This window comes from Phocoena sinus, chromosome 2 (genome assembly GCF_008692025.1).
Source record: "Phocoena sinus isolate mPhoSin1 chromosome 2, mPhoSin1.pri, whole genome shotgun sequence".
NCBI classification, from domain to species: domain Eukaryota; kingdom Metazoa; phylum Chordata; class Mammalia; order Artiodactyla; family Phocoenidae; genus Phocoena; species Phocoena sinus.
Genome location: NC_045764.1, coordinates 49,908,752 through 49,923,504, shown reverse-complemented (window position 1 = coordinate 49,923,504; position 14,753 = coordinate 49,908,752). Strand labels below are relative to the sequence as shown.

General features: G+C 45.9%; 1 protein-coding gene across 5 annotated transcripts in view; it reads left to right on the top strand.

The window, feature by feature from the left end:
• Nucleotides 1-14,753, top strand: part of IGF1R (insulin like growth factor 1 receptor) — a 310,241-nt gene that overhangs the window by 272,816 nt on the left and 22,672 nt on the right. For all 5 annotated transcript variants that reach the window (XM_032622093.1, XM_032622092.1, XM_032622091.1 and 2 more), the window contains 5 exons: nucleotides 3,497-3,599; nucleotides 4,136-4,206; nucleotides 7,863-8,092; nucleotides 8,358-8,468; nucleotides 12,445-12,604. In XM_032622093.1, the coding sequence (XP_032477984.1) occupies nucleotides 3,497-3,599; nucleotides 4,136-4,206; nucleotides 7,863-8,092; nucleotides 8,358-8,468; nucleotides 12,445-12,604 (675 nt within the window). The remainder of the gene's footprint in view (nucleotides 1-3,496; nucleotides 3,600-4,135; nucleotides 4,207-7,862; nucleotides 8,093-8,357; nucleotides 8,469-12,444; nucleotides 12,605-14,753) is intronic.

Here is a 14,753-nt window from a genome sequence, read left to right as displayed (position 1 = left end):
GGGGCTCCGACTCAGGGCTTAGAATCCTAAGGGGTGACAGAAACCTGGGGGCCTTCTGCTCCAGCCTGCTCCAGGGCAGGAGTTGCCGTGACAGCATCCCAGGCTGAGGCATCACCCCTGTCACTCCTCAGCAGTAAAATAACAGATGCACTCTTAAAGCAGCAACACACTTTGAAAGCACACAGTGGTCCCTGTTTGGCACAGAGACTGGGCCATGTGGTGAGTTTATGCTCAAACCATCGACAAGACAGAATTCTTAGAAGGCCATTCTAGGCGAGGATTTTAGATTTTAAAAGTGAGTTTTGTAAAATGCATGAGCACAAGGGCACTATACTTGCTTGGCCAAGAAAATTCAGTATTTTCATTTGGTGACATAAATATCCCTTATTATTTACATTTTGAAACCAAATTTTTAAGATTATTTCATGTTCAGATAATGGGATCAAATCTGGCATAGCACTATTCCTGACTGCTTCTGTGAGAAAAAGCAGTGGTGCTACTTTTGGGTCAGGTGGGCAATTCCCACTGCCCTGGTTTCTCCTGGTGTCCACATCTGTTCTACTCTGGTCTGGAGTCTGAGTTTTTTTTTTTTTTTTTTTTGCGGTATGTGGGCCTCTCACTGCTGTGGCCTCTCCCGCTGCGGAGCACAGGCTCCGGACGTGCAGGCTCAGCGGCCATGGCTCACGGGCCCAGCCGCTCCGCGGCATGTGGGATCTTCCCGGACCGGGGCACGAACCCGCGTCCCCTGCATCGACAGGCGGACTCCCAACCACTGCGCCACCAGGGAAGCCCATGGAGTCTGAGTTTTTAAATTCAGGATTCAGTCAATCCAGCAGTCCACCTGGTTAGCGCCTGGTCAAAGACATGCATGGTATTTGGAAGTCTACACAGTGACAGATACCAAAAGAAGGATGTGCGGGGATAGAACTGCAGACCTTGAGGTAGCATTTGATGAGCCTGGCGCTGTGTGAGGGGTGGACAGATGCTTGAGAAGATAATTCCATCGTCTAAAATAGTCTGAATTCTCCATGTGGTCCATTTTACCTACTCTTCCAGTTGGCTGGTGCCACACACTCCAGCGCTGGAACTTTCACAATATTCCCAGAGCCCTCCCCGAAGAAGTGGCTTGTTCTCTCTCTTCTCCTCTCCTCCCCTCTCCACATCCATCCCTTAGGAACAGAGCCTAGGTTTAGAGGTCTAGCGTGATGCTGTGTTCTTTGAAACAGCAGCATTGGCTTCTGGGGTTCAGTGACCTTGGCTTATCTGCAGAGATGACAGGTTCCTCTCTGCCATTGCTCCCACGTTTTTAACCCTGTGAGTGCCGGGAGCCAGTGGGAAACCCAAGAGCCGCTCTGATGGCATCTTTCCAGCAGGAGTTGGCATACACCATGGGGAAATTAAATCTGCGTGCCTGCTTTACCGTTGGGCAGTTTTTCCTTGTGTCACACAAGATTCTCTCCTGCTGTGGCTGAGTCTCCCTTCCTCCTGTTCAATCCTCAGAGGAGATGGAAGCTTTGGAAGCTTTCTGGCAACTGCTCTCCTTTTAGGAACCCTTCATGTGCTTGAATACTATTAAATTACTCCTTAGGCTTTTCTTCTCCAGACTAAATAATCTCAGGTTTGGGGCCTTTTCTTGTAGCCCAGTCTCACAGAATGATTTTCTAGCCATTCGGTCATTTTGTTCTTCTCTGGCTGTGTTCCACTTTTTCCATGTCCCCGTTGAAATGTGAAACTCAAAAAGAATAGGATACAACCTGACCAGTAGTATAAGTGATAGATATAGAAGAAATAGTCCTCGGGGGCAAAAAAGAAACTCCACTAGCTTCCCAAAGTCCCTGTTAATTTGCAAGTATTTTTAAGAATTAGGAAATGCAGGAGCCTGTATCCATTTTTAGAGCTATTTGATAAAAATATCTTTAATTTAAAAAATTAAAATAGCTTTAATAGTCCTCACAGAGTAATAATAATAGTAGTGTTTAGTGGCAGAATAATCACTGATGGGTGATCTACAATAGATGTAACTTGGTCCCCAGTGAGTTCCAACTTCATTTCCACATACGTGGGTGTCCCACAGGCAATTCAGATGCCTCGTGCACAAAACCAGAATCACAGTTGCTACCTTCAAAATCTCTCTCCATCCTTTGTTCCTCAGCTCAGTCCGTGACCCCCTAATCCACCCACCACCCAAGCCAGGAACCTCACAGCCACCCCTCCCCTTTCCTTCACTCCTGCCACCCACTTCTCATTCAAACCCACATCTCATTGATTCTGCCTCTGAAGTACCTCTGGAATCTAGCCTCTGTAGCCACCACCACCGCGTCAGCTTAGAGCCTCCAGGGCGCTTGCTTCGTAGGGAAAATATGAGCCAGAGGCGCCGGAAGCCTGGGTTCCGATCCCTAGGTCATGGCCAGCCAGCTGCATGTGTGACCCTGGGGAGGACAGTTTATCTCTGTGAGGCTTTCTCATTCATAGACAAGGAGCAGTGATTCCTTGGTGAGGTCTGAGCTGGGTGATGCAGAACATGCCCAGGGCACCCCCCACCCGCTGCCCCAGACAGGGCAGGGTCTCCTCCCCGCTGCCAGCCCTTCCAGGCTATCCTCAGGCACAGCCATCTCTCCCACACAAATCCCACCAGCTCACTGTGGGGCTGGAGAGCTCTCACTGGTTCCGCTTAATCTGCAGAATGAAGTTCAGAGTGCTTAGCTTGGACAAGGCCCCTTAGGAGCTGGCCCTGGTTTCTCTCCAGTATCATATCCAACCATCCTCTGTGCTTGGCGAGCTTCCCCTGACTCCCTTCCCCTCTCCCTTCCTCCCTGCATCCTTGCAGCATGTGTGGTCCACTTGTCTGGTTGTTAGCTACCTATGGACATGCTGATTACCAGCATCTGACAGAATTTTCAAGTGTGTAGATCAGCATCCAGTCTGCCATCTGTCATGTGAGAGCTGCGGATGGTGATGAGCAGGCAGGAGCTCTGTGATCTCAGGCTTGTAACTATAGCCTCTGATGTTTGGGGCGTATTCAGAGCAGCTTTGGCAAGGGGTGCCATCCAGTTACTTTTTGTTTTTTTTAATTGTCTGTGGAACTGTCCTAAGACAGATAAAAGTCAGTACAGCTTGAGCACTATAATACATAAGAATCTATTCTTTTTTTTAGCAAATGTATGCAATTCCACTAATAGTTATCAAACTGTATACAAAGATTATTTTACTTGAATCCATCATTTGAACTATTATTTCAGAATACACTGTACTTCGAAAATAAAAATGACTTTACTCCTCCATCGGCACTTATTTAATCTTTTTACAAATAACTCAGGGTTTGTTTTTTTTTTCTTTTATGTACAATACTGTTTACCTTCAGAACTCCTAGTTCGTGATAGGCAATAAAGGAATTCTCAGGGATTTTTTTCCCCATACTTCCAGCTAAATATAAACAAAGGACACGAGCAGTTTGTTCACCTCATGACATTTTCTTGTTTCACATTTGTTTCTGCAGCAACGTATGAAAACTTCATCCATCTGATCATTGCTCTGCCCATTGCCGTCCTGCTGATAGTAGGAGGGTTGGTTATAATGCTGTACGTCTTCCATAGAAAAAGGTGAGTGACTTGGTGAAAAGTTCAGATACTTTCTGTGTCTGACTGGTTTGATGATTTGAACCCAAGTTAAGATGAACTTTTTGAGAAGTTTGAGGAATTATCTTATGGATCAGAAAACCTGATTTTCCAATCAAATGTACAGAAAAAAGAGAATATTTTCTAATGATTCAACAACAGAAAAAGACTTTTTCTTTGGAGTCTGGATCATCCCCACACTGGTTGTCCCATCACAGATACCTCTGCTTGTGCAAAGCTTTTTCAAGCATGATATTTTAACCCTGTACATCAGATAAGCCTTTCAGTTTCCAACAAAGTAAAGAAACAAATGTTTCTTAAAAAGCTCTAATTTGAGGCCGTTGAAGAAGCCAAAAGAGGCGTTAGCAAGTGTGGTGGAGCTGTCCTGACAGTACCTCCACCACCCCTTCCCAGTCCTTAATGAATCAGAACAAATAAAACTGAGGTAACAAAGATGAAAGTACATATAAAAGTATGTGGGGATTTTTTTTTTCTAACCGGAATTTCATCCTTTTTGACAGAAATAACAGCAGGCTGGGGAATGGAGTGCTGTATGCCTCTGTGAACCCGGAGTACTTCAGTGCAGCCGATGGTAAGCTTCTAAACTACAGTCACTGTCTGGGGTCCCAGCTCAGGAGCTTTGGGGAGTGTTACAAATTCAGGGGAAGAGGCTTTCATTATTTTGAGGGACCTTTGGCCTCAGATCCATCTTCATTAACACTTTTTTTTAAACCAATGTTTTGAGCAGTTCACTGAATATGTCAAAAATTCTGGGACTGTCTGGGCTGCCCCAAGGAAAAATGGGCTTCAGAGATGAATGTGGCCAGCACAGTAATCCATTTATTTAATTGTTTGAAATTTTATGCTAGAATGAAAAAATCTGTATAATTGTCAACATCTAGTTGGAAGATATGCTGCAGCTGACAAAACATTCCTTTTAAACTAGTTTCAGCTTGAGTTTCATGTCATTATAATTGTCTTTGATCACTACGGCTTCTCTGATTTTTGTATCTTGGAGATTTTCTGTTCATTCCCTCCTGACTGGGGTCTTAACGATTCTTACCCTCATGGCCTGTTCACATTCCCTCTGGTAGTAACTCATGAGAGCCATTTAGTTAAACGTCTGAGATGGTCTGACTTGGAAGGTTTTTTTCCTTATTTGCTGTCTTGTCTTCCAAGTTTGCCAAAATCCTAACTTTTCAAAGTAAGTCAGGGTGAGACATTGGTCACTGGGTACCACTAACTGGCACTTTGCTAGAGACGTTCACAAATGCCATCCCATTTGATCCCTGCATCCCTATAGGATGGGTTGTCTGATGCTCATCTGTCTGTCAGTGGGGTAACGAGGCTCAGAGGAGAAACTCACCCTGGTCACAGAACTAGGCAGTTGAGAAATCAGGATGAGGCAGCCCCTGGCATCTTGCTGACATGTGGTGCAGTCGCTGTGGGGAAGGACTGTGAGGTCCTGGGGGCTGGGGAGACTGGCAAGCTGGCCCACAGGAGCAGCTGGCCACGGTTTGTCAAGTGAATAAATAAGTGCATGGAATCGGCTGGATGTATTTAGAAAACACGTTTGCCTCGCTCATGCTTCAGAAATGGAAGTGTGTGTGCAGGAGACGTGAAATAAAGAGTCATGATTATTCTAATTGCTCATCCTCAAATGAGAAAACAATTTAAAAGCACTATATAAGTGTGTAAAGTTTTATTACTCTGATTTCTTTAATAATTTCTAATTCTAATTGTGTTTACAATAAAGCCAATCAAAAGCAGACTCCTCTGAATGTGAATCAAGTGTAGAATAATGAGGACATTATTCTTCTTTATATAAAGGTCTCACAAAGTTGTATTTTTAAAAGACATATATATGTACACACACACCTACATGTCTGTATGTATGTGTGTGCGTGTACATATAAGGTGCAGAGAATGTTCTGGAAGGATACACACCAAACTTAAAAGAGTAGCTACTTGGGGAGAGGGCTCTTTTTCTTTAAAAAAAAAAAAAAAAGGCAAGACGATTTTTATGCATTGTTTGAATAAATAATAGTTTTTTTTTTTAATCAAGTAAGGTGAGGAGTCATCACACACTTAATGGAATTTATAAGGAAAATGCAAGTCCACTTCCCGCTCTATCAGTGTGCAGTAAGGCTACTGCAAAAATCTGCTCGGTTTTGAAATAAGCATAGAAGATTGGCATTTGTAGCTTTGACTGTGAAGGATCCAGGAAGTTTAGAGAGAGCACAAATATAATCATATCAGACTCTTAACGGCGATTTGAATTCAAATTTTGTGTCTTTCCAGAGTGCCTTCATAATATTTCTTGATTCTTTAAAAACAAAACAAACAAACAAAACTTATTGTCACCCAGGCCAACAGGTAGGAAGACTGTCACCTTATTTGAACTTAATTTATTCAGCCTTTTGACAAGCATCTTATAACTAGTTTCCTCAAGGGGCAACAAAATGACATTGCAGTTCAAAAATGCTTTAAAAACTTCTCTCTCCAAAAGCTAATCTGCATGTCACCATTCTCCAGAGTACACTGAAAATCCCCTCCAGGGAAACGCTGATAACATTGTGCACGTAAACCTCTCCTGCCTGGCAGGGCTTAGGACTGCTGGCTAAAGTCAGAGCTATTGGGTTGAATCAGCTACCTCCCAGGGAATGAATGTGATTGGTTTTAACTCCATGTTTCATGGTGTGTTACATCGTTAATTCTGATTAAAAGCAAGCCTGGATTTTCAGAGATAAATGGATATATACAGTGTCTCTTTATACTTTCTGAGGGGTATCAGGAAGAGTCTTATCTACTGGGTTGTCTTGCATACTTACTCTCCTAAGTGAGCATCAGCCCCTTCTTCAGGGCTATAAACTGTCTAAGCCATATGGAGGTTGTAATTCCATTTGTGAAATTCCTGAACACATACATACATACTATGAAATACAAAAATGTATGTGAAAGAAAATTCTAGATTGATTAACATAGTCCATATTGGAAATTCCTTAGAGATGTAAATTGGTGGTATCTCCTGGGCCTAATTCATAGACATCTTTGCTTTAAGATATCACTTAAAGGTAGATACCTGGGACTTGGGGGTGTCGGAATATAGCTGTCAATCCGCTGCTTCTCTTACATCCAGCCACAGGCCCACGGTTAACATCTGAAAGCCTAAAGGCAAACAGATGCCATCCCAGGTTCTCAGTCCTTCTGCATTTCTTAAGCCAGGGCCACCTCTTTCCTACCAGTGGAGCATGCCAAGGGTTCCCCTCTCAGTCAAGGACGTAAGCACACAGCATTAGAAGAATATGATAATAAGTGAAATTTCTTATGGAGCTGTAGAACAGGTTGATTTTGTTTTAGTTCTCACCTACCCATCAGAGTGGTAGGATGGATCTTCTGTTTTGTTTTTTTCTTTCCTCCCTTCTTCCTTTCCCTCTTTCTTTCTCCTTCCTCCTGCCTAGCATTATTTATTTATTTTCTTAAACCAAATTGAATCTGACCAGAAGCATTAGGCTGGACAGGAAATCATATTCAGGCTTAGTCATTACCAAGCCCCACCCCCCAGCCCCTCACCCCTGTGGTGGGAGGTCCCTGAGTTCACAGGCCCCAGGCCTAAGCCCTGGGGAGGTCCTTCTCATCAGCTGTCCCTCCATGCTGGTCACCACTGAATGCCCCTCAATGCCAGAGCTCAGTTGCTTCCGTACCTCATTCATTGACCCAGGGTCTCTGGCAAGGCCAGAGAAACTGTCCAGACTAGAGCAGAGCTACCAATGGAAATATAGGGCCAGTCCCATAAGAAACCTGAAATTTTTCTAGTAGCCACATATAAAATAGGAAAAAGAAACAGGCGAAATACATGTTGATAAGGTTTTCTTTAACTCAATATATCCAAAATATTATCAGTTTTAATATGCAGTCAGTAAAAAAGTTACTGAAATATTTACATTATTTTTTGAAATCCAGCATGAATTTTATACTTATAGCAACATCTCAGATTGGATGACTTTCTGGTTCTTATGTGCTGTTGGTATCTTTGAATTATCTAGAACTCCTTGAGGACTTGAAATTTTAGTGTTTGACTGTACAGTGGCCTTGCTGAAATCCACAGCCTGTGGGAGATTCCAGAGCAAGCCATATCCTTGTCTCCTGATGTTCTCCTCCGTGGGCTCTAGGAAGTGGCATCTTGCCCTCTTTGGCCCGGAGTTTGCCCAAAGCACGTTGTTTCAGTTCTGGCCTCTTCTTCCCCAGTGTACGTGCCTGACGAGTGGGAGGTCGCCCGGGAGAAGATCACCATGAGCCGGGAGCTGGGGCAGGGCTCGTTCGGGATGGTTTATGAAGGTGTCGCCAAGGGCGTGGTCAAGGATGAGCCTGAGACCAGGGTGGCCATTAAGACGGTGAACGAAGCCGCCAGCATGCGCGAGAGGATTGAGTTTCTCAACGAGGCCTCGGTGATGAAGGAGTTCAACTGTCACCATGTGGTAAGAGAAGAACCCCCATGTGTTGGGGAGCACACTTGTGGGTTTGCTGTCTCACCCTGTCTTCTGTAGGGATCCCCCCCGTCACCCCACTGTTCCTTTAGACACTGTGCACACGAAGGTTCTGGATGTGATGCAGGGCTGGCCCGTGAGCCCCAGTGGCCCGTTGTACGGGCTCTGCTCTGGGCCAGATGGTCCCAGCGGTGGGAGAGCCGCAGTCGTGGGCAGCCCTCACCCTCTGAGCCCTTCTCTCTGTCCTTCCTCACAGGTGCGCTTGCTGGGCGTGGTGTCCCAGGGCCAGCCGACGCTGGTCATCATGGAACTGATGACCCGGGGGGACCTCAAAAGTTATCTCCGGTCTCTGAGGCCAGAAATGGAGGTCAGTTTTGATTTTCACTGACATCCCATGTTAACTGTTCCCTTTCCTTTAGAACCTTCCCCCAGAAGATACTGCGTCTTTAAATCCATTCACTTTTCTTGCCCCGTGCTTGGTTCTTGGTCCTGTATATGAAGGAGTTCCCTGACTAGAGAGAGACCTGGATCTTTTGTGAGAGGCACTTGCCAGTCCGCAGGTACCCTATTACTCAAACCCCTGTGTGCTTTTGCTGCTGCATCATTCCCTCCACCCCCAGTCACCTCCTCTACCACCATCTCTCTCTGACTCCCACCCACAGACCATGTCTGCGCTGCTCCCTCCCTGGAGCCTTTCCTGCCCCCCACCCCAGCCAGGAGTGCCTGTTTCCTCCACTGCCTTCTCTCCTGGACCGGCTTTCTCTTGTTTGGTTCTTAGTGGATCCCCATGTAGCCCATTATGTTTCCTGTCCATCCCAGACCCAGTGTAGCTCAGTGTCGTGCTTGTCAGAGTTCACTGTCAGGTTGACTTGATTCTTGTGCCGGATGGTTTCCCTCCCAGCTCTGTGCACAGACACCCACTCACTCACAGGCCCCCACCTGACGTGTGCCCCTTCCCCTCCTGTGGGCAGTCTGAGCCTTTGAGCGGGGAGAGCCCCATTTCTCAAGGCCTGCATCCACATTTCAGGCTTTATCCGGAATCACTGTCTTGCTTGAGCTTCTGAATGATCATCACCTCAGCTGCACAATGATCTCTACTTAGTATCAAAAAAATATCAATTTGTGTTACCCTGGTGTCTCCCCATGAACCCAGCTTTGTAACATTGGGAGGAACGACTTTTTTTTTTTTTTTTTTGCGGTACGCGAGTCTCTCACTGTTGTGGCCTCTCCCGTCGCGGAGCACAGGCTCCGGATGCTCAGGCTCAGCGGCCACGGCTCACGGGCCCAGCCGCTCCATGGCATGTGGGATCTTCCCGGACCAGGGCACAAACCCGTGTCCCCTGCATCGGCAGGCGGACCCTCAACCACCGCGCCACCAGGGAAGCCCTGGAGAAACGACTTTTAAGAGTAAACTGGGAGATAAACACTTACAAGTGATACCAGCAACATCTGCCTTTCACTTGGCTGCCTTGGTGGGTCTCAAGTCCTCACTTGGACCCTGACTTTGCTGCCTGTTGAGGAAGCTCTGGGTCTGCTTTTGTGCCTTGGATCCTCCCCTTTCTCTACCCTTTTTGAATGTCTGTAGCCTTTCTCTGTTTGAGCTTAATCTTTTGTTTTCTTCTTTTAATTGGCAACTTAATCATCTCCCAAGTGGTAGTTCCTTAATTTTTGTTCCAAGCACTTGTTCACACGTGGCTTCCTTTACTCACAGCAGATGATGCGTGTGGTTCTGCGAGGTCCGCGAGGCCCAGTGTGGACTGAGGCCCCGAGCAGGGCGGTTTGCAACACACCCACCCTGTGCTCTGCCCAGCGTGGGTCCCCAGCTCCCCTGGATCTTAGTGCCTTTTCCCAGCTCACTTTGTAATACACAAGCCAGCACAAAGGAGAAAAGCTTCATCAGCTGGGCAACTGGAGATGTGGCAGTATGTTTCTTATCAGATTCATTTAAGGCACCTCTGAAAAGTCTGAAGCACTTACTTCCTTCGTACCCAGTTTCAGGCACAGAATAAAAATTTGCCACACATAGCCCTAGTCCTGGCTCTGCCACTACCTGTCTGCGTCCTCAGGTGGCTGCTTCAGGCTCTGGGCCTTGGTTTCCTTATGTGTAAAATAAGAGGGTTGGGCAAGATGACTACTAAAGTCCTTTTCAGATGAAAAAATTAACTTTTAAAAAAAATTTATTTATTTTTGGCTGCATTGGGTCTTTGTTGCTGCACACAGGCTTTCTCTAGTTGCGGTGAGCAGGGGCTACTCTTCGTTGTGGTGCGTGGGCTTCTCATTGCGATGGCTTCTCTTGTTGCAGAGCACAGGCTCTAGGCGCCCGGGCTTCAGGAGTTGTGGCACACAGGCTCTAGAGCACACGCTCAGTAGTTGTGGCGCACGGGCTTAGTTGCTCCGCGGCATGTGGGATCCTCCCGGACCAGGGCTCGAACCCGTGTCCCCTGCATTGGCAGGCGGATTCTTAACCACTGTGCCACCAGGGAAGCCCCCCAAAAAAATTCACTTTTAGATTTGTCAGATTTAAAGTTGTTCTTTCTAACCCATGTCAAGTATAAAAATACGTATGCTTATCCTGTGGTTTCATTATATTCTACTTGGCATCTACCCGCCCCCCGGAGATTCATTCATTTCCCTCACTAAATGCGGATGCTTGTGTATACGTGTCTTAAGTAGTTCTAAGCAAGTTAGATGTTTCTGTTTTCTAAGACGTCTGAAAGCATGGCAGTATTAGCACCATGAACTGACAGAATGTCAGCCCTCTCCTTCGATACTTAAAATCAGGTTCCTTTTTTTGATTCTGTTTTTCATATTAATATTATGAAGCGCCACTTCTAATAAGCGCCTAACTTAATATTCCACAACTTAAGTATTATGAGCATAAAGTTAACATTTTACCTGCCAATTTCCTGGTGTACCGTGCATATCTAAAGCCCTGAAAAGGCTAAAGGGAATGTTAGGTCCTGAGGGAAAAAGGCTCCTCTAAGCAAGGCCCCTTTGTAAAGGAAGGGGGTAGTTTTGGCTTACCCTTTGGGTCATCACATCACTTCCCCAGGCAACTCAGTAATGAGGATTTTAAATCACCACAGACAGTCCTGATAGTAGCTTCAGAATTCAAGTGTAGGGAACCAACCCCCAAGTACTTGGAGAGTTGTTATACTGCTCCTAGAAGCCAGCTTTGGGGCAGAAACTAGCACCTCACTGGGCGAAACCAGCATTCCCTGGGTGTGGACCTTGGCCAGGCACTGGCGGACACTTGCCATGCATGGTCCCAGGTCATCCTCCCAGCAGTGACCCCGCCTCGACCCCATGTGAAAGAGCCCAGGCAGGAGGCCAGACTGTCTGATCCTAAACCCCAGACATGTTCTTCCTGTGGCGCAGGGTTTGAACTGGGAAGGGGACGTGTGGGACCTTGTCAGAGCAGGATGGCTTTGCTGTGTTGTGACAGATGCTCTGTAGTCAGGGAAACTGAGGTAAAGTCTGTTGAACTCACACAAACAAGAGGTGGTCAGCATCTAAACTGGGGGTGCTGATTGGTTTCTACACTTTCTTTTAGGATAAAGAGGCTTGGACACACATTTTATGTAAAACTTTTCTAAATGGATTTATTATTTGAGGGTATTTCTTCTCAATTCTGAAGTCGGTATGTTGCCCTTCTCTGCAAAGAGGAAACGTTTATCCGTGTTACCTGTCACTGTTGGACATTGGTCCCCTCCAGAATAAGCTTCTGCTGGACTTAAATGAACTGTCAAGGGCTTGCTTTCCTCAACACCCACAGAAGATAATAATCCAAGGAATGCCACTCTGTAAGGTGAACAAATTCATCTTGATGGTTTTGTACTCTAGAAGAAAGTTGAAGGGAAAGAAAAGGATTAAATAATTTAATGTAGGAAATAACACATCCAGTGTCCATTCAAGAAACCCGTTTGTTTATTTCCACATGGTCTTTGTAATGTCCTCTCCCTCCTTTTCCCTGTATGGAGTTGGATTGTAGAAATAAAAGGAACACATACACTAATTGGAATTTGAGTATCCAGAATTTTTAATATCAAAAATTGCTGGTTTCACTTTAAATGATGTTGGCCCCACCCAGTATCGAAGATGCTGGTCCTCCCAAGTTGTGCTAATAGGTGCTTCTCTCTGCAGCTTTGTGATGTGGTCAGAGGGCAAGTGCCATGGCCTCCTTCTGAGCCACTCCTGGTTTCTTAGCAGAATGACCTGTGGTGCTCAGATTGAACAAAGGTGGATTTGCAAACCGTGAAAGAACACGGGGAGGGAAAAATCCCTAAATTTCCCTAAAAATTCCTAAATTCTCACGTGGATTTTTTTTTTTTAATCTCCAACAGAATAATCCAGTCCTAGCACCTCCCAGCCTAAGCAAAATGATCCAGATGGCTGGAGAGATTGCAGATGGCATGGCATACCTCAACGCCAATAAGTTTGTCCACAGAGACCTCGCTGCCCGGAACTGCATGGTGGCCGAAGATTTCACAGTCAAAATCGGAGGTGTGTCCTTAGCTTTCCAGATCTGAGCAAGAACTAAACTCGCACATGTTTTAGGGACCAAGTGGGCATTGGAGAGGTTTTCCAATGCGTCCCGTGACTGCAGAGTCTTACTCTCTGGAATAATGTGATTGTGTCCAGTCAATAGTCGCAAACCCAGCCAGCCTGGCTCTAATCCTGATAGTGCATGGGCGCAGTGGTCCAGGCAGTGGCCAAGGGTGAGCTGAGGCCATGGTCCGTGAGGTTGCCTCTACTGGCACTTGAGGCATTTCTTGGCAGAACAGTTCTAAGCATTGTTTCCAAAAATGGTTGAGACAGTGTCTCAGGTGATTTTGACTTGTGCCTAAAAGTTGCCCTCCATACTACCAGTATGTCTTCCAGTTTTCCAGCTTACAAGGAACATTGTCTGCCTCACAACAACCGGGGGTCCATGGCGTTTTCTAAGAGGTGAGGTCCCCGGTGGTGAAGCCCGTGCACAGAGCAGAAGTGGTTACAGGATGAGGGAAGACCGCTGCTTTCTGGGGTTCACACCCGAGCTGGTCAACCTCGGAGCTCTTGATCTTTGTTGCAGGCCTTACTTATTAGCTAACTAAACTCCTCCTTAGACCCCTTGTTGCCACCACCCACTGTAACACCCAAAAAGGGGGGTGGTTACTGGTTAGGAATTTACTTTGGACTTTAGGTTTGGTTTTTACTTTGGTCCTTGAATCTGCCTGATAAAACACATAAAGCATCAGGGCTGCATGGGGACCACCTGCTCTTCCCACTGTGAGATGATGATGTTTCAGGAAAATGCTGAGTATTTATCCTGAGAAGCTACAGGAAGACTTTACATCCAAAAACTATTTAAACCTCTTTGTCTAGCTCTTGAACTGTCTGTTCTGGAAGTGCTCGCCTTCCTTTAGCAGTGTTTTTGGGGTTTTTTTAACAATGAATTTGAATGAATATTTTGGCCCTTTGGTGAGCAATGAGTATCCCCTCTAGAATGGTTTCCCAAGTAGGGATAGGCATCTTTATCTTTCATTTGTAGGAGCTAGAGGTAATGGATGGAGCCATATCGTATAGCAAATATCCTTGGCCATCAGTTATTCCGTGTGTCCTTGGATTGGCCCTTTGAGGCATCCACACATTTGACACCCCTGAAAGTCTGAGGCTGTCTTGCCCTGGGGCTCTCAGGGAAGAGCCCCTATGGCTACTGCCTGGGCTTCCTCTGTGTACCCTGCTCCCTCCCCTTCCCTTCTCAGCGAGGACCCAGATTGCTCCCACAGAGATGCCAACCAGCTCCCCTTCCCCAGCTGCAGAGCCAGGCAGGCACTAACAAAACTAAATCCCGGTTCTGCCACTAACAGACGTGAGGCTTGTGGCAAATGTCTTTAAGTTCTGTGAGCCCCAATTTCTTGACCTCTGAAATGGGGATGATGCTGTAAGAGAGTCATGAGATGCTGGGAAAGACTCGGTGCAGGAAAGCACCAGGCACGTACGTGCTGGGTGTGGGGCAGGTCCTCGGAAATGGAAACATTAGTGTCCATGGCCTAACTCAGTTCCTTCTCCTTTACTTCCCTGTTCGCCCTCACTGCGGGAGAGCCGTTTTTGTGCCACTTGCCATTGGAAGTCCAAATCAGCAAGGACTCTATTTGCTATTTAACCATGTGGCATATTTATAGTGATGTTTTCTTTGTACTGTGTTTTTTCTTCCTGAAATTTGAAATTTTTCTTTTGGGTTAAGGAGGAAATAATCTGTGCTTTTTTTTCTGGGATTTCTGTCTTTCCTTGTTGTGCAAGGAAAAGCAGATCCTCTACTTGCACGTCACTGGATAATTCAGAGATAAGACTTTAGCACTTCGTTTTTATTCTTCGCTAGGATTCAAAGATGTTTTTCTAATGCCCAGTGTCCCATGGATTACAAATATGACAAGCAGTTTTACCAGAGGCAATTCGATGGCCGTTAGCATAGTACAAGGAAATTATGTTGATTAACGTCCAAGGAACTTTGTTCTCTGTGTTTGCTTTGTAGCCTTACCTCTTTGTGGCAGAGTTAGAGACATAAATGAACATTTTAAAAAGGAGAGCAGCCCTTTCTCCTGGGAAGGAGGATGGAAGAGTCCCTGCAAGGAAAGGTTACATGATTGAGTGGAAAATCAAAATCTGACAA